The 26,278-nt window shown below is 40.6% G+C and overlaps 1 protein-coding gene across 1 annotated transcript in view; it reads left to right on the forward strand.

Annotated features, from left to right (window-relative positions):
• The window catches only part of LOC128653617 (protein argonaute-1), a 275,726-nt gene that overhangs the window by 201,987 nt on the left and 47,461 nt on the right, over positions 1-26,278 (forward strand). Inside the window, exons 12-16 of the mRNA XM_053707008.1 lie at positions 7,265-7,449; positions 8,709-8,868; positions 9,125-9,215; positions 13,596-13,790; positions 13,884-14,018. Coding sequence (XP_053562983.1) covers positions 7,265-7,449; positions 8,709-8,868; positions 9,125-9,215; positions 13,596-13,790; positions 13,884-14,018 — 766 coding nt within the window. The remainder of the gene's footprint in view (positions 1-7,264; positions 7,450-8,708; positions 8,869-9,124; positions 9,216-13,595; positions 13,791-13,883; positions 14,019-26,278) is intronic.

Consider the following 26,278-nt stretch of genomic DNA (forward strand, 5'->3'; position numbering starts at 1 on the left):
CTAGTCTGTTTAAACATGTCTGACACAGAGGAACCTACTTGTTCATTATGTTTGAAAGCCATGGTGGAGCCCCATAGGAGAATGTGTAGTAAATGTATTGATTTCACCTTAAACAGTAAAGATCAGTCTTTATCTATAAAAGAATTATCACCAGAGGGTTCTGTCGAGGGGGAAGTTATGCCGACTAACTCTCCCCACGTGTCAGACCCTTCGCCTCCCGCTCAAGGGACGCACGCTAATATGGCGCCAATTACATCAGGTACGCCCATAGCGATTACCTTGCAGGACATGGCTGCAATCATGAATAATACCCTGTCAGAGGTATTATCTAGATTGCCTGAATTAAGAGGCAAGCGCGATAGCTCTGGGGTTAGGAGAGATACAGAGCGCGCAAATGCTGTTAGAGCCATGTCTGATACTGCGTCACAGTATGCAGAACATGAGGACGGAGAGCTTCAGTCTGTGGGTGACATCTCTGACTCGGGGAAACCTGATTCAGAGATTTCTAATTTTAAATTTAAGCTTGAAAACCTCCGTGTATTGCTTGGGGAGGTATTAGCTGCTCTGAATGACTGTAACACAGTTGCAATTCCAGAGAAATTGTGTAGGCTGGATAGATACTATGCGGTGCCGGTGTGTACTGACGTTTTTCCTATACCTAAAAGGCTTACAGAAATTATTAGCAAGGAGTGGGATAGACCCGGTGTGCCCTTTTCCCCACCTCCTATATTTAGAAAAAATGCTTCCAATAGACGCCACTACACGGGACTTATGGCAGACGGTCCCTAAGGTGGAGGGAGCAGTTTCTACTTTAGCAAAGCGTACCACTATCCCGGTTGAGGACAATTGTGCTTTTTCAGATCCAATGGATAAAAAATTGGAGGGTTACCTTAAGAAAATGTTTATTCAACAAGGTTTTATTTTACAGCCCCTTGCATGCATTGCGCCTGTCACTGCTGCGGCGGCATTCTAGTTTGAGGCCCTGGAAGAGGCCATCCAGACAGCTCCATTGAATGAAATTATTGACAAGCTTAGAACGCTTAAGCTAGCTAACTCATTTGTTTCTGATGCCATTGTTCATTTGACTAAACTAACGGCTAAGAATTCCGGATTCGCCATCCAGGCGCGTAGGGCGCTATGGCTTAAATCCTGGTCAGCTGACGTGACTTCAAAGTCTAAATTACTCAACATTCCTTTCAAGGGGCAGACCTTATTCGGGCCTGGCTTGAAGGAAATTATTGCTGACATTACTGGAGGCAAGGGTCATACCCTTCCTCAGGACAGGGCCAAATCAAAGGCCAAACAGTCTAATTTCGTGCCTTTCGAAATTTCAAGGCAGGAGCAGCATCAACTTCCTCCACTTCAAAACAAGAGGGAACTGTTGCTCATTCCAGACAGGCCTGGAAACCTAACCAGTCCTGGAACAAGGGCAAGCAGGCCAGAAAGCCTGCTGCTGCCCCCAAGACAGCATGAAGGAACGGCCCCCTATCCGGAAACGGATCTAGTGGAGGGCAGACTTTCTCTCTTCGCCCAGGCGTGGGCAAGAGATGTTCAGGATCCCTGGGCGTTGGAGATCATATCTCAGGGATATCTTCTGGACTTCAAAGCTTCTCCTCCACAAGGGAGATTTCATCTTTCAAGTTTATCAGCAAACCAGATAAAGAAAGAGGCATTCCTAAGCTGTGTGCAAGACCTCCTAGTAATGGGAGGGATCCATCCAGTTCCGCGGACGGAACAAGGACAGGGATTTTATTCAAATCTGTTTGTGGTTCCCAAGAAAGAGGGAAACTTCAGACCAATCTTGGATCTAAAGATCTTAAACAAATTCCTCAGAGTTCCATCATTCAAAATGGAAACTATTCGGACCATCCTACCCGTGATCCAAGAGGGTCAGTACATGACCACAGTGGACTTAAAGGATGCCTACCTTCACATACCGATTCACAAAGATCATCATCGGTTCCTAAGGTTTGCCTTTCTAGACAGGCATTACCAATTTGTAGCTCTTCCCTTCGGGTTGGCCACTGCCCCGAGAATTTTTACAAAGGTTCTGGGCTCACTTCTGGCGGTTCTAAGACCGCGAGGCATAGCAGTGGCTCCGTATCTAGAAGACATCCTGATACAGGTGTCAAGCTTTCAAATTGCCAAGTCTCATACAGAGATAGTTCTGGCATTTCTGAGGTCACATGGGTGGAAAGTGAACATGGAAAAGAGTTCTCTATCACCACTCACAAGAGTCTCCTTCCTAGGGACTCTTATAGATTCTGTAGAGATGAAAATTTACCTGACGGAGTCCAGGTTATCAAAACTTCTAAATGCTTGCCGTGTCCTTCATTCCATTCCACGCCCGTCAGTGGCTCAGTGCATGGAAGTAATTGGCTTAATGGTAGCGGCAATGGACATAGTGCCATTTGCGCGCCTGCATCTCAGACCGCTGCAATTATGCATGCTATGTCAGTGGAATGGGGATTACTCAGATTTGTCCCCTCTACTAAATCTGGATCAAGAGACCAGAGATTCTCTTCTCTGGTGGCTTTCTCGGGTCCATCTGTCCAAGGGTATGACCTTTCGCAGGCCAGATTGGACGATTGTAACAACAGATGCCAGCTTTCTAGGTTGGGGCACAGTCTGGAACTCCCTGAAGGCTGAGGGATCGTGGACTCAGGAGGAGAAACTCCTCCCAATAAATATTCTGGAGTTGAGAGCAATATTCAAGGCTCTTCTAGCTTGGCCTCAGTTAGCAACACTGAGGTTCATCAGATTTCAGTCGGACAACATCACGACTGTGGCTTACATCAACCATCAAGGAGTTCCCTAGCGATGTTAGAAGTCTCAAAGATAATTCGCTGGGCAGAATCTCACTCTTGCCACCTGTCCGCGATCCACATCCCAGGCGTAGAGAACTGGGAGGCGGATTTTCTAAGTCGTCAGACTTTTCATCTGGGGGAGTGGGAACTCCATCCGGAGGTGTTTGCTCAACTGGTCCATCGTTGGGGCAAACCAGAACTGGATCTCATGGCGTCTCGCCAGAACGCCAAGCTTCCTTGTTACGGATCCAGGTCCAGGGACCCGGGAGCAACGCTGATAGATGCTCTAGCAGCTCCTTGGTTCTTCAACCTGGCCTATGTGTTTCCACCGTTTCCTCTGCTCCCTCGACTGATTGCCAAACTCAAACAGGAGAGAGCATCAGTGATTCTGATAGCGCCTGCGTGGCCACGCAGGACCTGGTATGCAGACCTAGTGGACATGTCATCTCTTCCACCATGGACTCTGCCTCTGAGGCAGGACCTTCTAATACAAGGTCCTTTCAATCATACAAATCTAATTTCTCTGAGACTGACTGCATGGAGATTGAACGCTTGATTCTATCAAGGCGTGGCTTCTCCGAGTCAGTCATTGATACCTTAATACAGGCTCGGAAGCCTGTCACCAGGAAAATCTACCATAAGATATGGCGTAAATATCTTTATTGGTGTGAATCCAAGAGTTACTCATGGAGTAAGGTTAGGATTCCTAGGATATTGTCCTTTCTCCAAGAGGGTTTGGACAAAGGCTTATCAGCTAGTTCTTTAAAAGGACAGATCTCTGCTCTGTCTATTCTTTTGCACAAGCGTCTGGCAGAAGTTCCAGACGTCCAGGCATTTTGTCAGGCTTTGGTTAGGATTAAGCCTGTGTTTAAAACTGTTGCTCCCCCGTGGAGCTTAAACTTGGTTCTTAAAGTTCTTCAGGGAGTTCCGTTTGAACCCCTTCATTCCATTGATATTAAACTTTTATCTTGGAAAGTTCTGTTTTTGATGGCTATTTCCTTGGCTCAAAGAGTCTCTGAGTTATCTGCCTTACATTGTGATTCTCCTTATCTGATTTTTCATTCAGACAAGGTAGTTCTGTGTACCAAACCTGGGTTTTTACCTAAGGTGGTTTCTAACAGGAATATCAATCAAGAGATTGTTGTTCCATCATTGTGTCCTAATCCTTCTTCAAAGAAGGAACGTCTTTTGCATAATCTGGACGTAGTCCATGCTTTGAAGTTTTACTTACAGGCTACTAAAGATTTTCGTCAAACATCTGCTCGGTTTGTCGTTTACTCTGGACAGAGGAGAGGTCAAAAAGCTTCGGCAACCTCTCTCTCCTTTTGGCTTCGGAGCATAATACGCTTAGCCTATGAGACTGCTGGACAGCAGCCCCCTGAAAGGATTACAGCTCATTCTACTAGAGCTGTGGCTTCCACCTGGGCCTTTAAAAATGAGGCCTCTGTTAAACAGATTTTCAAGGCTGCGACTTGGTCTTCGCTTCACACCTTTTCAAAATTTTACAAATTTGACACTTTTGCTTCTTCAGAGGCTGTTTTTGGGAGAAAGGTTCTACAGGCAGTGGTTCCTTCCGTTTAAGTTCCTGCCTTGTCCCTCCCATCATCCGTGTACTTTAGCTTTGGTATTGGTATCCCACAAGTAATGGATGATCCGTGGACTGGATACACTTAACAAGAGAAAACATAATTTATGCTTACCTGATAAATTAATTTCTCTTGTAGTGTATCCAGTCCACGGCCTGCCCTGTCCTTTTAAGGCAGGTCTAAATTTTAATTAAACTACAGTCACCACTGCACCCTATGGTTTCTCCTTTCTCGTCTTGTTTCGGTCGAATGACTGGATATGGCAGTGAGGGGAGGAGCTATATAGCAGCTCTGCTGTGGGTGATCCTCTTGCAACTTCCTGTTGGGAAGGAGAATATCCCACAAGTAATGGATGATCCGTGGACTGGATACACTACAAGAGAAATAAATTTATCAGGTAAGCATAAATTATGTTTTTATGTTAAATGTTTGTATTGGGAAATGGTCCTCAACATGTTAGATGATGAACTTTAGGACCCAGGAGTGACAAATACGGCTACTCTAGCCGGCTCCCTTTATGTCACTTCCTGTACAGGTATTTTAAATTTGGACTGTTCAAGCAAAAGGGTATATGCTAATCAAAAGGTACCCCTGAAGAAGTTTGATCGTTGTGCAAACGAAACGCGTAGGTTTTTTTTAAGAAGTTCAACGTACACGAAACTGCATTTTAGCCGGTATTGGAGTGTTCTGATGTGCAAAGGCGTCTGAGTGAAAGATTAAAGGATTTGGAATTGCATCAGCATCCTAAAGAAATCAGTTACAAAGACTGTATGGGACTCCTCACTGGGAACGCTAGAAACCCACACTCTGCATAGAACAAATATTCCTTTTGGTTATTTAGGGACAGTCACATAGGTTTGCATCTTTTGGATGATGTGCCTATTGACGACTTTTATTCTGTAAGTGCAATGTATGCTTAATTGCGCTAATATTAAAATTGTATCTATACTACCTTGAATCGGTGGGCGCTGTGCGTTTATATCTTTCAGATACTTTCATTATTTATTTTGTCCCCTTTTTCTGTAATTCCATTCTGAAATTGTGAGCTTTTCAGTTCCTGTTTGAAATGGAAGTGCATATTCCACACAGCCATTGGCTGCACACTCTAGTAACCTATTTATAACTGTCTCTAATTGGCCACAGCAGAGAAGGTAACCTAAGTTACAACATGGCAGCTTCCATTGTTTTATAAACACTAAAACTTTGCCCTTTTTTGTCAATATTTAAAAAAATACATCTACTTGTTGTTCTCAAACTAATCTTTTCTTTGAATGCATAATTTTATCTAGCATTTATTTAGTGTTTAATGTAACTTTTAAGGTCCACTAATATTCAGTCATTGTGTTTGACAACTTGAAGAAATGTGGATTATCTGATTAAGTAGTAGAGATGTTTATACAAGCCAATAAGTATCTTCTGCTTATTGTCAACATCATGGGTTATACAATTCTTACAGGTATCCACTCATGTCTATCCCAAGTACTTAGTTACCTGTATGAGGTTTGCCTCTAGCCCTTGAAGCTTTAATGAAATCTTCAGTTTTAGCCACTATGTAAATCACCCCTGTGGAATGACACAAAATACTGTGTTCATGTTGGCAATTACATCAGTCAAACTGATAACTGAGTTTATTCAAGGAGAACAGTTTCCTCCATGTATTGTGCAAGCGTCAGTTTGGTGTCCTCGTACATTTATGAAATATTTCAGATTGGATGTGTGTGTCTCTGCTGATGCTACTTTTTTTTCTGTGTTTAATTCTAAATACATTTGTCTATATTTTAAGCATTGTCTAGTGTCCATGTTTTGCTGGCTTGTAGCATTAGCACTAGATGATGCTTTTAACTTTACTTAAAGGTATACTAAACCCCCAAAAAATTATTTAATGATTCGGATAGAGCTTGTACATTTAAGCAACTTTCTAATTTACTCCTATTATCATATTGTCTTAGTTCTCATGCTATTTTTATTTTACAAGCAGGAATGTAAAGCTTAGGAGCTGTCCCATTTTGGTTCAGAACCTGGGTTACACTTGCTTATTGGTGGCTAAATGTAGCCACCAATAAGCAAGCGCTATCCAGGGTTCTGCACCTAAAATGGGCCGGCTCCTAAGCTTTACATTCCTGCTTTTTAAAAAAAGATAGCAAGAGAACAAAGAAAAATTGATAATAGGAGTATATTAGAAAGTTGCTTAAACATGCATGCTCTGTCTGAATCATGAAAGAAAAAATTTGGGTTTAGTATCCCTTTAAATTTAAGCTGCTTTCTGACTGCTCCTCTGCTATCCCGATGACATTCTCCATAGTAAATAGCGTGTAAATGGATTTTTGTTAACAAACAAATTCCATAAGACCCCTTTGCCAGATATAGAATTAAACAAACAAAAATTATATTTTCTTGATGGACAATTCATCCAATTTTTTTTATTTCCCTGCACATCTATTACTGAGAATATTGAATGGGTGGATTTACTGTCAAATTTGAACCTACCTAGTCTTTTGACTGGTTAATTGCACAGCTTGAATGCTTAAAATTATTTGCATGTCTACAAGTTAAATTGAAGTAATGATCTAATATCAAATATCTTTAAGGGCCGTAAATATTCTGTGCGATTAAATCACGATCATTTTGTAGGAAGAAAATGACCTGTCCATAAGGTTTTTTAAACACATAAAAAAGCATATATACTAGCATTTAAAAACAATTTCTGTAGAATAAAATTTGGTGAGAATTCCATCCATGTTATAAAAAGTTGGTTAATCTATGATTATTGCAATATTATGAATTTTGTTAAATAATTTTCGTGTACGCAAAATACTTAAATGCTACCTCCTAAAAGCCTATTGTAGATACTTATATTGCTTACCTTTCCAGAAATTTTACGGACCAGCTGCGAAAGATTTCAAAGGATGCTGGGATGCCAATCCAGGGTCAGCCATGTTTCTGTAAATATGCACAAGGCGCCGACAGCGTGGAACCTATGTTCAGACACCTCAAAAACACTTACTCTGGGCTTCAGCTTATTATAGTCATCCTACCAGGAAAAACTCCTGTATATGGTGAGAACTCATTTAAATGCTATGATTACAATGTGATACTTTAAAACTATATTGATAAGTTCACTCACCACACATGGTTACCATATTCAGTGGAGATCATTAAACTTTTGGTTTTGTATCACATAGTCTAAACTGAGAGTCAATTACCACATTAATTACAATGTCTAATTCTGTCTCAAATTACCTATGCTTTTTTGGTAGTAAACAATATATACAATTTGTGTAATAGCTGGTTTGTGCCAGGGGTACAACTATGGATTTATTAATTAAAATTAAAAGTTTAATGAGTAGAACAGTATGTATTACTTTGTCATTGTATTATAGGCCATAAACATGTAATACTGTTGTATATAGTATAGATCTAATGGGTTATACTTTCCTTCTTAGAGTTAGAAATTATTTATTTAAATTGACTTAAAATTGTACAAATAAAATGCTTTTTTCATTAGAATATTTTCTTTTCCTTCTTTTTAATTTTGTTAGCCCCTTCAAAATCGTAAATGCATTAAAGGGACAGTCTAGTCAAAATTAAACTTTCATGATTCCGATAGGGCATGCATTTTTAAACAACATTCCATTTTACTTTTATCATCAAATTTGCTTTGTTTTTTGGTATTCTTTGTTGAAAGCTAAACATAGATAAGCTTATATGCTAATTTCTAAGCCCTTGAAGGCCCCCTCTTATCTCAATTCATTTGACAGTTTTTTACAGCTAGACAGTGCTATCATTGTGCTCACTCTTGTGGAGTTATTTAGTCAGCACTGATTGGCTAAAATGCAAGTCTATCAAAAGAACTGAAATAAGGGGGCAGACTGCAGAGGCTTAGATACAAGGTAATCACTGAGGTAAAAAGTATATTAATATAACAATGTTGGTTTTGCAAAACTGGGGAATGGGTAATAAAGGAATTATCCTATCTTTTTAAACAATAAAAATTCTGGAGTAGACTGTCCCTTTAAGTCATGCACCAAGGTGCAATGCATTAATGCTCCTAAAGAGGACACTGATATTGAGCCAATAAGCAATAATATATGCATGAGTTTGCCAACCTGTTATGTCCTGTTTAGGAACAGTAATGGGGCTTGCTGAGTGCACAGATTAAACACAGTGTGAGCATTTTAGTTTTATACTTTCACGATCCTCAATGTTAATGGTCAGTGCGTCTCTGCCCCTGTTATCAAGGTGGAGCAGCCTCAATACAATAGGCCTTTTTAAATCAGTGTATGTCAGTGGCAGCTTACCATCATTCTTTTTCCAGCGGAAGTAAAACGCGTTGGAGACACTCTTCTTGGGATGGCCACTCAGTGTGTACAGGTTAAAAATGTAGTCAAGACATCTCCGCAGACACTCAGCAACCTCTGTTTGAAGATTAATGTCAAGCTGGGTGGGATCAACAACATCTTAGTACCTCATCAACGGTTAGTTAAGCATCAATGTGTAGTAATCCCTAGGAATGACAGCAAAATATGTGAGGAAGATGTTCTATAGCTAAGTTTGCAACATCTATTAATTTGAAGAGAATGTAGAAAATGGTTTATAGTCTAATTTTCTATACTGTGTAGTCTATGAATCTATTTAGTCTATGTATAAATAAATTATTTTGTATGATCGTTGAGTTTGACTGCTCATGTAAAGGATAACTTAAGAGTGTCTATTTGCTTTGCCCCATGATAGTTCTGCAGTATTCCAGCAGCCAGTCATTTTCCTTGGAGCAGATGTGACACACCCACCTGCTGGTGATGGCAAGAAGCCTTCAATAACTGCGGTAAGCTAAATTATTTTGTATTAGTGCGAGACAATGAACCATAAAGACTCATCAAAGAGATGTAGACACAATTAAAAGGAGATTAAACACTAAATAAATGCTAGATAGAATGATGCATTCAAAGAAAAGCCAAGTCTGAGAATAATATGTAATGTATTTTTTAAAGTTTCATAAGCTGTTTAAATATTGACAAAATAAGTATAAAGTTTTAGTGTCTATAAAACAATTGGATCTGCCATGTTGTAAGGTTATTTTCTGTGCTGTGGCCAATTAGCTACAGTTATAAATAAGTCACAAGAGTGTGCAGCCAATGGCTGTGTGGAATATAACAGTGCTCTGCATTTCCATTTGTAACAGAAACTGAAAAGATCACAATTTTAGAATTGAATTACAGGACAAGGGGACCAAATAAATAATGAAAGTATATGGCAGAGATTTTATTTTATATATGTGGTTTATCATTTTATATTACAATCTCAAAGTGTCTTCCATGATATACTATGTTCGATCCACAACCATCTAGTCTTTTGTTCATAAATGGAAAGAGTCCACAGCTGCATTCATTACATTTGGGAAATAAGAACCTGGCCATCAGGAGGAGACAAAGACATCCCAGCCAATGGCTTAAATACTCCTCCCACTTCCCTCATCCCCCAGTCATTCTTTGCCTTTCGTCCCAGGAAGTTGGCAGAGAAGTGTCAGAAGTTTGTTTGTCTCTTATGGAGGGTAGAACTCTTTAACATGAGACGGGAGTTATAAGTAATCCTATCAGTCTCTCAGTGAGGGCCTGGATGAAAGTTTGATTCTGGAGATGCAGGGAGAGGCTTTCTGCAAAACCATCCCGACTCATGTTAACAGCTCCACAAGCAATCAGCGTTGTCTAACTTCGCGTTGCTGCCTGCGTTCTTCTCTCAAGTCCATGGTGGAAGCGCTGCTACTATCCGTCACACTTGAAGGGACGTGTTCCTGTTCCACGGCGTAGATTCCGGTAAGATGGTTTCATTTTACTTCATCAGATTGTACTGTAATTTATTTGTTCCTGTAAGGTGCTTTCTTGCGGGTCTTAAAAAAATATAGGGTCTCAGTGAGACTCCTTTGGTGTCTTGGAATCGAGGGTTAATATCTTCTGAGGGGGATTATTGAACAGGGGGGGGTTTAATCATGTTTGTTATGTGAGTTTATGATCTGGTCTTCCATTTCCGCATTCCTGACCGTGTGGCGTCAGAAAAATTCTGGTCTTCCAGTGTCTGGTTCATAGGAGGTGGTAAGTGCCGTTTAAACTTTGTTTTCTTATAGTCCATATTATTATATTCTCTATCCAGTTATGGATGATTCTGATGCTGAGACTGTTCAAATTTCAGATTCTTCGACTTGTGAAGAATGCGAATTGGCTCCATTGACACATGTCAATCAGTTATGTTCTGTATGCCGTATTAGAGCGCCTTGTTCCTCGGGCTCGGGGAATCAAGGGACCGCTGAGCCATCTGCTTCTGGGGGTTCTGTCCTCTGCGAGACGAGTTCCCTATCGCTTCCTACTACTACAAATGTGGGTAAACCCACATTATGTTTATCCTTCCTTGCAGGGCGGCTTTTCCGAAGTGAGTGCCAATGCTCATGGGGCTTGCCTTACGCTTATTGAACGGTTTCCCTTGGACAGTTTGCTGAAGTAACCTGATAGCTTTGCGGTTCCGCAGGCAAGGGGTTTGCGGGTATCCGCTGCAGCTATTGCACCTTGTCTGTGTGCTAGCAGGCTATTTTCTAGGGGGATTCCTTTCAAGTTCATCTGCATTGGAGATTGATCTCTTGTTCAGCTTGTGTCTTGTGGGAAGGTGCTCTGTATTTAATGGCCCCTTTTTTCTTCCTTTTTTCTTAGGGGGCTTGTTCTCCTCCTTACGGAGGTATGGTCCTTGGCTTAGAGCTTCTCCTGCATTCAGGAGGTCGAACAGAGGATTTAACCTATGTTTAAGGGAGACATGATCTCTGGGTTGTTCTGTTCTATCTGGAGTGTTGCTGGCTCTGCGTTGAGACTATGTTGTTGGGCCTTTTTTTGCTAGCTTTGGCTTCGGCCTTGTCGACTGTCTCTCTAAGGAGTTTCGGGGCTCACAAGCTCTGTTGGAATGGCAGGGGCCATTCCTCCGCTCTGGTGTTGGGGTTTCTTTGTTCCCCTGTTTTCAGACATGCCGATGCTTGGGCTGGCCAGGCTGGGAGTAGGTTCTGAGATTGTTGTTCATCCTCGGGGATGCAGTGGGCCTCATTGAGGTTCTGTGCTTCTCCCGTTTTGTGACCTATGTTTCGGTCTGGCGGCTTGGATTGCCTGGATTGTGCTCTCTGTCTTGGAGTTTTTGCAATCTGATCTCTCGTTTGGCCGCTTTTTACTTCACAGCAAGTATTTCTTCTGTGTCATCCTGATGATGACTGCGTGTTCTTGACTCAGGTGTTTACCTCATCTGGGTCTGCTACATGTATTATGTGTTGACGACTTCATTAGTCTGACGTTTTGAGGACTCCATCTTCAGTTGTCTTTTAGGTGCTTTTGCCCGATGTTGAGAGGAAAGTTTTCTCTGTTCTGATGCCCGGTCCTAATCCTTGTGGTTTTTGTTTGGTCTGGGAGTTGCCTCCCCTTGTTTGTTAGCACCCATTTGGGTCATTGGGAGCTGGGCTCGCTCTGGGAGTTCTTTCTTTTATGGAATTTGTGGTGACCTTTAGGTTTCCTTTTGGTTCTCCTTGCCTTATCCCTTTCAGAGTTTTGGGCTGGTGTTCCCTTTACTAGTGAAGGGGGTGTGGTTGGGGACCGACTGCTGGGCGATGCTGTCTCTTGGAGGACTGTTGGCTCAGTTGCGTCTGATTTGCGGTCTCTAGCTAGGTTTCTGGACTATCTGTGGTTCAGTGTCCTTGGGGCCTTTTTTCTTTTCAGTGTTTCTCGGCTTTGTACGAAGCAGGATTTTGTTGGATAGTGTCCTCTATAGCTTGGGTATTGTTTTCCCAAAAGTAATGAAAGCAGCTGTGGACTCTTTCCATTTATGAAGAAAAACTTAAATTATGCTTACCTGATAATTTTATTTTCTTCAGATGGAGAGAGTCCACAGCTCCCCACCCATATTTTTTATGTGGCTCGTCTGTAATTTTTATTCTTCTGCCACCCTTTCACCCTGATATTTCTTCTACTGTTTCCTTGTTCCTCTGCAGAATGACTGGGGGATGAGGGAAGTGGGAGGGGTATTTAAGCCTTTGGCTGGGGTGTCTTTGCCTCCTCCTGGTGGCCAGGTTCTTATTTCCCAAAAGTAATGAATGCAGCTGTGGACTCTTTCCATCTGAAGAAAATAAAATGATCAGGTAAGCATAATTTAAGTTTTCTCTGTCTTTGTTTGTTTAATACATTGCCCTGTATACATCATCTGCTTACTATTGTACCTTTTATTCTTCCTTCTGGCTAAGAGCTCCCTTGGCATACTGATTTAAAGGAACATTGTGCTCAAAACATTTATTTTACTCATATTGAAAAGAGCAGTGTATAAACATTTTGAAATTGTTTTTTTTTTCTGTCTGAAAATGTGACATCTTTTTTTTAATTTTTATAAATTAATGTAAAACTAATACAGCTATATATATTATATATTTCTCTATATTATTGAAAGAAAAAGTTTGATTACAGTTTCCCTTTAACATGTTTGATTCAGAATTGCAGTCTTAATTACTTCTAAATTTTTCAGTATTTTTTTCTTTGACACCATCTTAGTATGATTCTGAACGTGTGAAAAGTGGTAATTGGGAATTTAGAAACAGGATAAGGTAGAGCTATCTTGGAATGATGGAATTACTTCTTTTTTTTTTTTTAAAAGGGACAGTAAAGTAAAAATTTTATTTTCATGATTCAGGTAGAGCACACAATTTTAAACAACTTTCCAATTTACAACTCTAGTTCCATTTAAATAATAGATTGCCTGCTTATTTTTACTTCTAAAATGTAGAACCTTGCCTATTCCAGTATTAAATTTCATTTTCCATTTACCTGCCCATTCTTCTAATTTTTGTAGATCCTATTGTAAAGCAAGTTGATCCTGCTGTGCTGTAGCAGTTGACATTTGAATTGTTATAGTTATTAAAAAGTAACTTGCCGCTCCTAATTGGAACACACTTATATTAATGAACTTCCAGTAAATACAAGTAGAGGTAGCTGAATATCTGTAATTAAATAGTATCAGATATTCACATATAAATAGATAACAGTGATATTCAGCACTGGATAACTGATCTAAACTTTGTAAGCTTTTATCTTGTAGATATAGACGTTTTCTTTATTACAAATTAACACCAAAGCATCATTTTACTGTCAGTCCATCCACAAACACACATGTATATGACATTTTTGTGCTGTTGCAGGTAGTAGGCAGCATGGATGCCCATCCAAGTCGGTATTGTGCCACAGTGAGGGTTCAGCGACCTCGGCAAGAGATTATTGAGGACCTGTCCTACATGGTGAGAGAGCTTCTCATTCAGTTCTACAAATCTACCCGCTTTAAACCCACGCGCATCATCTTCTACAGAGATGGGGTACCTGAAGGACAGCTTCCACAGGTAACCAGAGAGAAAAAGAGGAATTTCAAAAAAACCTATTTAACTAGTTAAAAACAAGAGCTGTGCTACAACGTCTTTGTCTGCATCCTTTAGATCCTGCATTATGAACTTTTGGCTATCCGTGATGCCTGCATCAAATTGGAGAAAGACTACCAGCCAGGCATCACCTATATAGTTGTACAGAAACGCCACCACACAAGACTGTTCTGTGCTGACCGGAGCGAAAGGGTGAGTGTTTCAAGTTACTCACTATGTACAAATGGCATAGCTCTTATGATTTCATTTTCATGCATTTATATATGCTGAAAATATTATCTTGGCTTTCCCTGGCTAATACTCACCAACAACACCTTCCTCCCTTCATGAAATGGACAGAACTAAACACTCCCTAAACCTACAATATAAATATAACCCTCATTTAATAGTTCTGTCCGTTTCTCTGTGGACCCTCCTCTAGTTACTTTTACTGTACTGACTTCTAGCTATCTTCATGCTAGGTGGAGAATTATGCCCCAGGCTTGTGTTGGTAATCAGGCTCTAGGTCTCCAGCAGTTTATTTGTCCCTTGCAGCTGGCTTTCATTCTGTACCTGTGGGTGCTGCCATCTTTGAGTGATGTTGTGTCTGACACCAAGTCATGACCCTCTTTCTCTGCAAAGTGCCTGTTTGTGTGCTGTGACCATGCTATTTCTATGTTTCATTTGAATGCTAAAGGCTGCCACTGCTGCTTTACCATGCAAGAAAAGCAGCTGGTAGTTGCCTTCATCCATTGTCCTGCTGAGCACTGCACACATTGTCTAGCTTCCATGGTCTGGAAAGTTAACCCTTTCCTGTATATTTCACTAATGGGGCCTGCACTGCCTTGTGTCCAGAAGCCTTTACTTTTATTTACCAGTTATGTAACTTTCCCATTTGGGCCTGTTAGATTACAAATCTTTCTCACTTTTTGCTTACTTTAAAAGTAGTTTCATTTCTGCTTATTGTGTTGTGTTAGCCCTTAGCCTGTAACTAAGCTCATTTGTGCCCTAAGTACCAATGAGACTTGGCAAGACAATTGGGAGATTCCCATACACTCGCAGGCAGAGGGTCCAGTATAGAGGATTCAAACCAATGGGGTATAAAGATTTTTTTTTTTTTTTTTGCCCAAGCAATACTAGACCAATACCAGACAAAAAGAAGGGGCTGTGGATGAGTCAGCCAGCCAAGCCTCAATGATGGTGTGGATGCCCAGTCTCCTACAGGGGGCTAGATTTATTGACTTTCGGGGTATATGGGCTAAATTTACTTTTTAGAATTAAAGACCATCAGCTAGATTACGAGTCTTGCGTTAGCCTTAAAAAGCAGCGTTGAGAGGTCCCAACACTGCTTTTTAACGCCCGCTGGTATTACGAGTCTGGCAGGTACAGGTGTACCGCTCACTTTTATTCCGCGACTCGAGCTTACCGCAAATCCCCTTACGCAAATTGCGTATCCTATCTTTTCAATGGGACTTGCATAACGCTGGTATTACGAGTCTTGGAAGAAGTGAGCGGCAGACCCTCTCCTGTCAAGACTCCTACCGCATTTAAAAGTCAGTAGTTAAGAGTTTTATGGGCTAACGCCGTAACATAAAACTCTTAACTAAAGTGCTAAAAAGTACACTAACACCCATAAACTACCTATTAACCCCTAAACCGAGCCCCTCCCCACATTGCAAACACTTAAATAAAGTTTTTAACGCCCTAATCTGCCGACCGGACATCGCCGCCACTTTAATAAATATATTAACCCATAAACCGCCGCACTCCTGCCTCGCAAACGCTAGTTAAATTTTATTAACCCCTAATCTGCCATCCCTAACATCGCCGAGACCTACCTACATTTATTAACCCCTAATCTGCCGCCCCAACGTCGCCGCTACTATATTACATTTATTAACCCCTAAACCTAAGTCTAACCCTAAGTCTAACCCCCCTAACTTAAATATAATTTAAATAAAACAAAATAAAATTACAATTAAATAAATTATTCCTATTTAAAACTAAATACTTACCTATAAAATAAACCCTAAGCTAGCTACAATATAACTAATAGTTACATTGTAGCTAGCTTAGGGTTTATTTTTATTTTACAGGCAACTTTGTATTTATTTCTCTTGTTAAGTGTATCCAGTCCACGGATCATCCATTACTTATGGAATATATTCTCCTTCCCAACAGGAAGCTGCAAGAGTCCACCCACAGCAAAGCTGCTATATAGCTCCTCCCCTAACTGCCATATTCAGTCATTCTCTTGCAAGCCTCAACATAGATAGGAGGTCGTGAGAGTCTGTGGTGCTTTCTACTTAGTTTATTCTTCAATCAAAAGTTTGTTATTTTTAAATGGCACCGGAGTGTGCTGTTTATCTCAGGCAGTATTTGGAAGAAGAATCTGCCTGCGTTTTTCTATGATCTTAGCAGACGTAACTAAGATCCATTTGCTGTTCTCACACATTCTGAGGAGTGAGGTACTTCAGAGGGGGAATGGCGTGCAGGTTTTCCTGCAGATAAGGTATGTGCAGTAAAATATTTTTCTAGGAATGGAATTGACTAAGAAAATACTGCTGATACCGAAGTAATGTAAGTAAAGCCTTAAATGCAGCGATAGCGACTGGTATCAGGCTTATTAATAGAGATACATACTCTTATAAAAATGTGTTTTAAAACGTTTGCTGGCATGTTTAATCGTTTTTTAACATATGTTTGGTGATAAAACTTATTGGGGCCTAAGTTTTTTTCCACATGGCTGGCTTAAATTTTGCATAGAAACAGTTAACTGAAGCTTCCCACTGTTGGCTGTGGCAGTTTGTTGTGTCTGTTTTTAAAAACGTCTGTCATTTTTTTGATCTGTTTTTTGCATTAAGGGGTTAATCATCCATTTGCAAGTGGGTGCAATGCTCTGTTACCTTATTACATGTACTGTAAAAATTTCGTTTGTTTTACTGCCTTTTTTTCACTGTTTTTCAAATTTTGACAAAATTTGTTTCTCTTAAAGGCACAGTAACGTTTTATATATTTGCTTGTTAACTTGATTTAAAGTGTTTTCCAAGCTTACTAGTCTCATTATTAGTCTGTTCTAACATGTCTAACATAGAGGAAGCTCTGTGTTCATTATGTTTTAAAGCCATGGTGGAACCCCAACTTAGAATGTGTACCAGATGTACTGATTTCATGTTAAACAATAAAGATCATTTTTTGTCTTTAAAAACATTATCACCAGAGGATTCTGTCGTGGGGGTAGTTATGCCGACTAACTCTCCCCACGTGTCAGACCTTTTGACTCCCGCTTTAGGGACTCACGCTCAAATGGCGCCAAGTACATCAAGGGCACCCATAGCGTTTCTTTTACCAGGGGATTCTGTCGAGGGGAAAGTTATGCCGACTAACTCTCTCCACGTGTCAGACCCTTCGACTCCCGCTTCAGGGACTCACGCTCAAATGGCGCCAAGTACATCAAGGGCGCCCATAGCGTTTATTTTACAAGACATGGCAAAGGTGGTGAATAATATTCTGGCAGCAGTATTAGTCAGACTACCTGAAATTAAAGGAAAGCAGTTAGCTCTGGGGGTAGATACAGAGCATACAGACGCTTTAAGAACCATGTATGATACTACCTCACAATATGCTTAGTCTGTGGGTGATTTTTTTTTTGACTCAGGGAAGATGATTTAACCTGATTCTGATATTTCTACATTTAAAATTTATGCTTGAGAACCTCCACTTGTTGCTCAGGGAGGCTTTGGCTGCTCTGAATGAATGTGTACAATCGCAGGGCCAGAGAAATTGTGTAGACTGGATAAATAATATGCAGTGCCGGTGTGTACTGATGTTTTTTCCAATACCTAAAGAGGTTTACTAAAAAATTTTTAATAAGGAATGGGATAGACCAGGTGTGCCGTTCTCTTCCCCTCCTATTTTTTAGAAGAATGTTTTCTAATAATTACCACCACACGGGACTTCTGGCAGACAGTTCCTAAGGTGGAGAGAAGAGTTTCTACTCTAGCTAAGCGTACCACTACCTCTGATGAGGACAGTTGTGCTTTTTAGATCCAATGGATAAAAAATGTTTATTCAACAGGGTTTTATCCTGCAGCCCCTTGCATACATTGCTTCTGTCACTGCTGCTGCGGCGTTCTGGGTTGAGTCTCTTGATGAGGCTTTACAGTTAAGCGACTCCATTGGATGAATATATTTGACAAGCTTATGCTAGCCAATTCCTTTGTTTTCTGATGCCTTGTTCATTTGACTAGACTAACGGCTAATAATTCTGTTTTTTACTATACTGGCGCGCAGAGCGCTATGGCTTATATCATGGTCAGCTGTCGTGACTTTAATAAATAAGCTACTTAACTTCCCTTCAAGGGGCAGACCCTATTCGGGCCTGGTTTGAAGGAGATTATTGCTTATATCACTGGAGGAAAAGGTCATGCCCTTCCTCAGGATAGGTCCAAATCAAGGGCCAAAAAAAAAAAAAAAAAAAAAAAAGTCTAATTTTCGTGCCTTTTAAAAACTTCAGGGCAGGTGTGGCATCCTCTTCCTCTAAGGCAAAACAAGAGGGAATTTTTGCTCAGTCCAAGGCGGTCTGGAGACAATCGGACCTGGAACAAAGATAAGCAGGCCAAGGAGCCTGCTGCTGCCTCTAAGGCAGCATGAAGGAACGGACCCCTATCCGGTAACGGATCCTATAGGGGGCAGACTTTCATTCTTCGCCCAGGCGTGGGCAAGAGATGCCCAGGATCCCTAGGCATTGGAATTTATATCCCAGAGATATCTTCTGGATTTCAAAGATTCCCCCCCAAAAAAAGGGGAGATTTCGCCTTTCACAATTATCTGCAAACCAGATAAAGAAGGAGGCATTCTTACATTGTGTACGAGATCCATCCAGTTCCAAGAGAGGAACAGGGACAGAGTTTTTACTCAAATCTGTTTGTGGTTCCCAAGGAGAGGGAACCTTCAGACCTATTTTGGATCTAAAGATCTTAAACAAATTCCTCAGAATTCCGTCATTTAAGATGGAAACTATTCGTACCATCTTAACTATGATCCAGGAGAGTCAATAGAGGACTACAATGGATTTGAAGGATGCTTATCCTCACATTGTGATGCATAAAGATCACCATCGTTTTTCAGGTTTGCCTTTCTAGACAGGCATTACCAGTTTGTAGCTCTTTCCTTTGGGATATCTACAGCCCCAAGAATCTTTATGGAGGTTCTGGGGTCGCTTTGGCGGTCCTTAGACCGCGGGGCATAGAAGTGGCCCCTTATTTAGACGACATCCTGATACAGGCGTCAAACATCCAAATTGCCCAGTCTCATACGGACGTAGTACTGGCATTTCTGAGATCACATGGGTGGAAAGTGAACAAGGAAAGAGTTCTCTATCCCCAATCTCAAGGGTTTCCCTCCTAGGGACTCTGATAGATTCTGTAGAAATGAAAATTTACCTGACGGAGTCCAGGTTGTCAAAGTTTCTAAATTTCTGCCGTGTTTTTTCATCCCATCCGCGCCCTTCGGTGGCTCAGTACATGAATGAAATCGGCTTAATGGTAGCGGCAAGGGACATAGTACCGTTTGCACGTCTACATTTCAGACCGCTGCAACTATGCATGCTCAGTCAGAGGAACGGGGATTACACAGATTTGTCCCCCTGTTAAACCTGGACCAAGAGACCAGAGATTCTCTTCTCTGGTGACTATGTCGGGTCCATCTGTCCAAGGGTATGACCTTCCGCAGGTCAGATGGGACAATTGTTACAATAGATGCCAGCCTTTTAGGTTGGGATGCAGTCTGGAACTCCCTGAAGGCTCAGGGATAGTGGACTTAGGAGGAGACCCTCCTTCTAATAAATATTCTGGAACTGGGAGTGATATTCCATGCTCTTCAGACTTGGCCTCAGTTAGCAACTCTGAGGTACATCATACTCAGTCGGACAATATACACGACTGTGGCTTACATCAGCCATCAAGGGGGAACAGAAGTTCCCTAGCGATGTTAGAAGTCTTACAATAATTCACTGGACAGAGACTCACTCTTGTCTATCAGCTATCCATATCCCAGGTGTTGAGAACTGGGAGGTGGATTTTCTAAGTCGTCAGACTTTTCTTCCGGGGGAGTGGGATTTCCTCCGGAGGTCAAGACCAAGCAGGAGAGGGTTTTGGTGTTTTTGACAGCGCCTGCGTAGCCACGCAGGACCTGGTATGCAGATCTGGTGGACATGTCATCCTTTCCATCACGGTCTCTGCTTCTGAGACAGGTCCCTCTACCTCAGGGTCCTTTCAACCATCTAAATAGAATCAATCTGAGATGGACTGCCTGGAGACTGAACGCTTGATGTTATCAAAGCATGGCTTCTCCGAGTCAGTCATTGATACCTTAATACAGACATGAAAGCCTGTCTCTAGGAAAATTGAACATAGATATGGTGTAAATATCTGATTGTTATGAATCCAAGGGTTACTCATGGAGTAAAGTCTGGATTCCCAGGATATTATCTTTTCTCCAAGATGTTTTTGAGAAAAGGGTTGTCAGCTAATTCCTTAAAAGGGGACAGATTTTTACTCTGTCTATTTTTTTGCACAAGCGTCTGGCAGGTATTCTAGACGTTCAGGCATTTGGTCAGGCTTTGGTTAGATCCAAGCCTGTGTTTAAAACTGTTGCTCCGCCATGGAGCTTAAACCTGATTCTTAAGGTTCTTCAAGAAGTTCCGTTTGAACCTTTTTTGTTCCATAGATATCAATCTTTATCTTGTAAAGTTCCTTTTGGGTAGCTAATTCCTCGACTCGTAGAGTCTCCAAGTTATCTGTGTTACAATGTGATTCTCCTTATCTGGTCCTTCGTATGGATAAGGTAGTCCTGCGTACCAACCTGGTTTTTTTCCTAAGGTGGTATCTAACAAGTACATCACTCAAGAGATAGTTGTTCCATGCTTGTATCCTAATCCTTCCTCAAAGAAGGAACGTCTATTACACAATATTGGACGTGGTTTGTGCTTTAAAGTTTTACTTACAAGCTACTACAGTTTTCATCAAACGTTCACCTTGTTTGTTGTCTATTCTGGACAGAGGAGAGGTCAAAAGACTTCAGCAGCCTCTCTGTCTTTTTGGTTAAAAAGCATAATTCATTTAGCTTATGAGACTGCTGGACAGCAGCCTCCTGAAGGGATTACAGCTCATTCTACTAGAGCTGTGGTTTTCACTTGGGCCTTTTTTAAATGTGGCTTCTGTTGAACAGATTTACAAGACGGAGTCTTGGTCTGCGCTTCATACTTTTCAAATTTAACAAATTTGATACCTTGCTTCTTCGGAGGCTATTTTTGGGAGAAAGGGTTTTTTACAGGCAGTGGTAACTTCCGTTTAAGTACCTGCCTTGTCCCTCCCATCATCCGTGTACTTTAGCTTTGGTATTGGTATTCCATAAGTAATGGATGATCCGTGGACTGGATACACTTAACAAGAGAAAACATAATTTATGCTTACCTGATAAATTTATTTCTCTTGTAGTGTATCCAGTCCACGGCCCGCCCTGTCACTTTAAGGCAGTTAATTTTTTCATTTGAACTACAGTCACCACTGCACCCTATGGTTTTTCCTTTCTCTGCATGTTTTCGGTCGAATGACTGAATATGGCAGTTAGGGGAGGAGCTATATAGCAGCTTTGCTGTGGGTGGACTCTTGCAGCTTCCTGTTGGGAAGGAGAATATATTCCATAAGTAATGGATGATCCGTGGACTGGATACACTACAAGAGAAATAAATTTATCAGGTAAGCATAAATTATGTTTTTAACTAGGTACAATAGTTATTAAATAGTTATTAACTATTTAATAACTACCTAGCTAAAATAAAGACAAAAGTACCTGTAAAATAAATCCTAACCTAAATTACAATTACACCTAACACTACACTATAATTAAATTAATTTACTAAATTACCTACAATTAACTACAATTAAATAAAATAAACTAAAGTATGGAAAAAAAACACACTAAATTACAGAAAAAAATTAAATAATTACAAGAATTTTAAAATAATTACACCTAATCTAATCCCCCAAAATAATAAAAATCCCTACCATATACTAAATCACAAATAGCCCTTTTTGCGGGGCATTGCCCCAAAGTAATCAGCTCTTTTACCTGTAAAAAAAAATACAATATCCCCCCCCAACATTAAAACCCACCACCCACACACCCAACCCTACTTCAAAACCCACCCAATCCCCCCTTAATAAAACCTAACACTAACCCCTTGAAGATCAGCTTACCTTGAGACGCCTTAACCCAACCGGGCAGCAGTGGTCCTCCAAAGGGGCAGAAGTCTTCATCCGATCCAGGCAGAAGAGGACCTCCAGACTGGCAGAAGTCTTCATCCAGACGGCATCTTCTATCTTCATCCATCCGGAGCAGAGCGGGTACATCTTGAAGCCAGCCGACGCGGAGCATCCATCCAGACCGACGACTACACAACGAATGACGGTTCCTTTAAATGACGTCATCCAAGATGGCGTCCCTTGAATTCCGATTGGCTGATAGGATTCTATCAGCCTATCGGAATTAAGGTAGGAAAAATACTATTGCAAGCTCAGTCCTATTGGCTGATTGGATCAGCCAATAGGATTTTTCCTACCTTAATTCCGATTGGCTGATAGAATCCTATCAGCCAATCTGAATTCAAGGGACGCCATCTTGGATGACGTCATTTAAAGGAACCGTTATTCGTCGTGTAGTCGTCGGTCTGGATGGATGCTCTGCGTCGGCTGGCTTGAAGATGGACCCGCTCCGGATGGATGAAGATATAAGATGCCGCCTGGATGAAGACTTCTGCCCATCTGGAGGTCCTCTTCTGCCCGGATCGGATGAAGACTTCTGCCCCTCTGGAGGACCACTTCTGCCCAGTTGGGTGAAGACGTCTCAAGGTAGGGTGATCTTCAAGGGGGTAGTGTTAGGTTTTATTAAGGGGGGATTGGGTGGGTTTTAGAGTAGGGTTGTGTGTGTGGGTGGTGGATTTTAATGTTGGGGGGGTATTGTATTTTTTTTTACAGGTAAAAGAGCTGATTACTTTGGGGCAATGCCCCGCAAAAGGCCCTTTTAAGGGCTATTTGTAATTTAGTATAGGGTAGGGTTTTTTTTTATTTTGGGGGGCTTTTTTATTTTATTAGGGGGATTAGAGTAGGTGTAATTAGTTTAAAATTCTTGTAATTATTTTATTTTTTTCTGTAATTTAGTTTGTTTTTTTCCGTACTGTAGTTTATTTAATTTAATTGTAGTTAATTTAGGAAATTATTTTAATTATAGTGTAGTGTTAGGTGTAATTGTAATTTAGGTTAGGATTTATTTTACAGATACATTTGTCTTTATTGTAACTAGGTAGTTATTAAATAGTTAATAACTATTTAATAACTATTGTACCTAGTAAAAATAAATACAAAGTTGCCTGTAAAATAAAAATAAACCCTAAGCCAGCTACAATGTAACTATTAGTTATATTGTAGCTATCTTAGGGTTTATTTTATAGGTAAGTGTTTAGTTTTAAATAGGAATAATTTATTTAATTGTAGTTATTTTATTTAGACTTATTTAAATTATATTTAAGTTAGGGGGGTGTTAGGGTTAGGGTTAGACTTAGGTTTAGGGGTTAATAACTTTATTATAGTGGCGGCGACGTTGGCGCCGGCAGATTAGGGGTTAATAAATATAATGTAGGGTTCGGCGATGTTGGGGCGGCAGATTAGGGGTTCATAAATATAATGTAGGGTTCGGCGATGTTGGGGGCGGCAGATTAGGGGTTCATAAGTATAATGTAGGTGGCGGCGGTGTCCGGAGCGGCAGATTAGGGGTTAATAATATAATGCAGGTGGCGGCGATGTCGGGGGCGGCAGATTAGGGGTTAATAAGTGTAATATTAGGGGTGTTTAGACTCGCGGTTCATGTTGGGGTGTTAGGTGTAAACGTAAATGTTCTTTCCCCATAGGAATCCATGGGGCTGCGTTAGGAGCTGAACGCTGCTTTTTTGCAGGTGTTTGGTTTTTTTTCACCCGGCTCAGCCCCATTGATTCCTATGGGGAAATCGTGCACAAGCACGTTTAGCCAGCTCACCCCTACCGTAAGCAGCGCTGGTATTAAGGTGAGATGTGGAGCTAAATTTTGCTCTCCGCTCACTTTTTAGAGGCTAACGCCGGGTTGAAAAAAACCTGTAATACCAGCGTTGTTTGTAGGTGAGCGGTGAGCTTAAACTAAGCGTTATCACTGCACCCCTGTTACCGCAAAACTCGTAATCTCTGTGTTTGTGTCTCCTTCACATCCAGAACCCTGCATACCAAGAATTTTAGATTATCTGACAATTTGTCACATTTCTAATCCCAGTGGCTCAAGTGAAGTTTGTGGTTATATTTCATATTCACCAAAATGTTGATACATGAGAATGCTACTTCCAAGAGTTGTCTGTTTTGATTTTTTATTTTATACACTGGTGAAATGATAAAATTATATGTTTTATAACATAGTTGTCATGTTTATACGTGGATGGATTCAATCGCATATAAAGGCATTGATTGAGCGTTGAAGCTGTAGGAGATAAAATCTTGGTAGGGTTATTAGTATTGTTTGAAGGACATATAGTATATTAGGTAAGGATTGTAATTTTAATCAATTGTATTCTACCCCAACAAGAAATCAGTTTATCCTGCGAAGTGCTTGTATTGTATGCCAATCGATTGAAGAAGTTGTGTATAATTGCTGTTATATAAGTGTGAGATGCGTGGAGTCAACATAACACCTAAATAAATTAAATTTGAGACTTGGAGTTTATAAAGACACTAAGAACTCAGATCTTGAAAGTCATTCCAATTCATCAATGTATTAAGAACTTCTGTAATGTATGTTTATTAATAAGACAGTTAGAAAGGCTACTGAATCGTTCAAACTCATCTAACAATACTAGTAAGGAAGAAGAGGGAGAGGATAAGATGACAAGGACGTTGTCAGCAAACATCTTGATATTATAGTTATTGGGACCTACAGATATTCCCTGGATAGCCTGATTTGTTTCTAATGTGGGCAGCTAGGGCTTCTATGGTTGTAACAAAAAGAAGTGGTGATAGTGGCAGCCCTGCCTAGTACCATTTAGTATGTTGAAACTTTGGGAAAGAACCCTATTAGCCTTCACCTTAGCAGATGGGTTAGAGAAGAGGTGAAAAATCATAAGGTTTCCAAAGCCAAAACTCTTGAGCATTCCATAAAGGAAAGCCCAGCTTTCAAAGGCCGTCTCTGCATCAGTAGCAACAAGGACATAGGGGATATTATGAGTCACAGCATATTATATTAGTTCTAATTCATGAATAGTGTTGTCTCTAGTCTTCCTGAGCGGGACAAAGCAGGAGCCCATATCCTATAGTGGAAAGTGCCTTCAGCATGGAGCAACATATTCTGCCATGATGGTGACTTACTGGTTCCGCCCCTGAGTTGTCTGGGTATTTACTTGCACCTTATACTCAAAGAGAATGGTTCATGGAGGCCTCTGTTGGACCCCAGTTCCGTGAACAGCTACATCCTCATCTACATATCCAAGATTGAGTATCTTCTGAGGCCCATTAGTCTCGTACCACAAGATGCTTATCCCAAGGGTATTTACAAACCTTCTAGTTCATCTCATTGCACAGCTTTGGTTGTAAGGAATGTTTCTTCTACATTACTAAACTGATTGCCTGCTGATTACAGATTCACTTATTAAAGAGACAATTTGCTTCAACTACAATGGTGGCCGATTAAAGGAACAGTAAACACCTTGCTATTAGAAGGCATTTCTGTTTTGTTGCTATAAAACAACATATAAGTCAAATAGTAATGTTTTCAAAACAAATTAAAGGGAATTTAGTAAAAACAAATATGTTAAATCAAAGTAAACATAAACAAAAAAGATTGTGTAAAAAACAGCTACTATTTACTTTTACTTTTCTTACAAAACGAGCACTTAAAAATTCTCAATGTAGCTACTGCCCTAAGGCAGTGATAACAAAGGAGACATTTTTGGAACTTAAGTTGCATTCTACCTTTTCCGAGCATGAGTGAAACAGACTTACTGTCTCTCTAGCATTATCTGGATAGTAAACCAGCTCAAGTTACTCTAGAAGATGTATGACATCAAGCTATATAAGCCCTCCTGTAGAGGTCCGAGCCTCATTGTAGGGCTGTGATGGGAATTAATGGACACTGCTGCATAAATGAGGTTAGTAAATAACTGTTACAATCCTTTTTAAATGATTTATTATACATATTACAATGCTTTCTATTAAGTATAACCCATAACTTAGTGGGGGGGGGTTAAATTAAAATAATGAAACAGGGGGGGCGGGATAGGTCACACAGAGCAAGAGCTCCTGTGGGCATTTTCAGATTATACCTAATGTAAAGGAAGAAGCCAGACCATAACATGCTCTGACGAGTTTTAAAGCTCCAGCTAAGAACACGGCCATTACTTT

This window comes from Bombina bombina, chromosome 3 (assembly GCF_027579735.1).
Source record: "Bombina bombina isolate aBomBom1 chromosome 3, aBomBom1.pri, whole genome shotgun sequence".
In the NCBI taxonomy this organism is placed as follows: domain Eukaryota; kingdom Metazoa; phylum Chordata; class Amphibia; order Anura; family Bombinatoridae; genus Bombina; species Bombina bombina.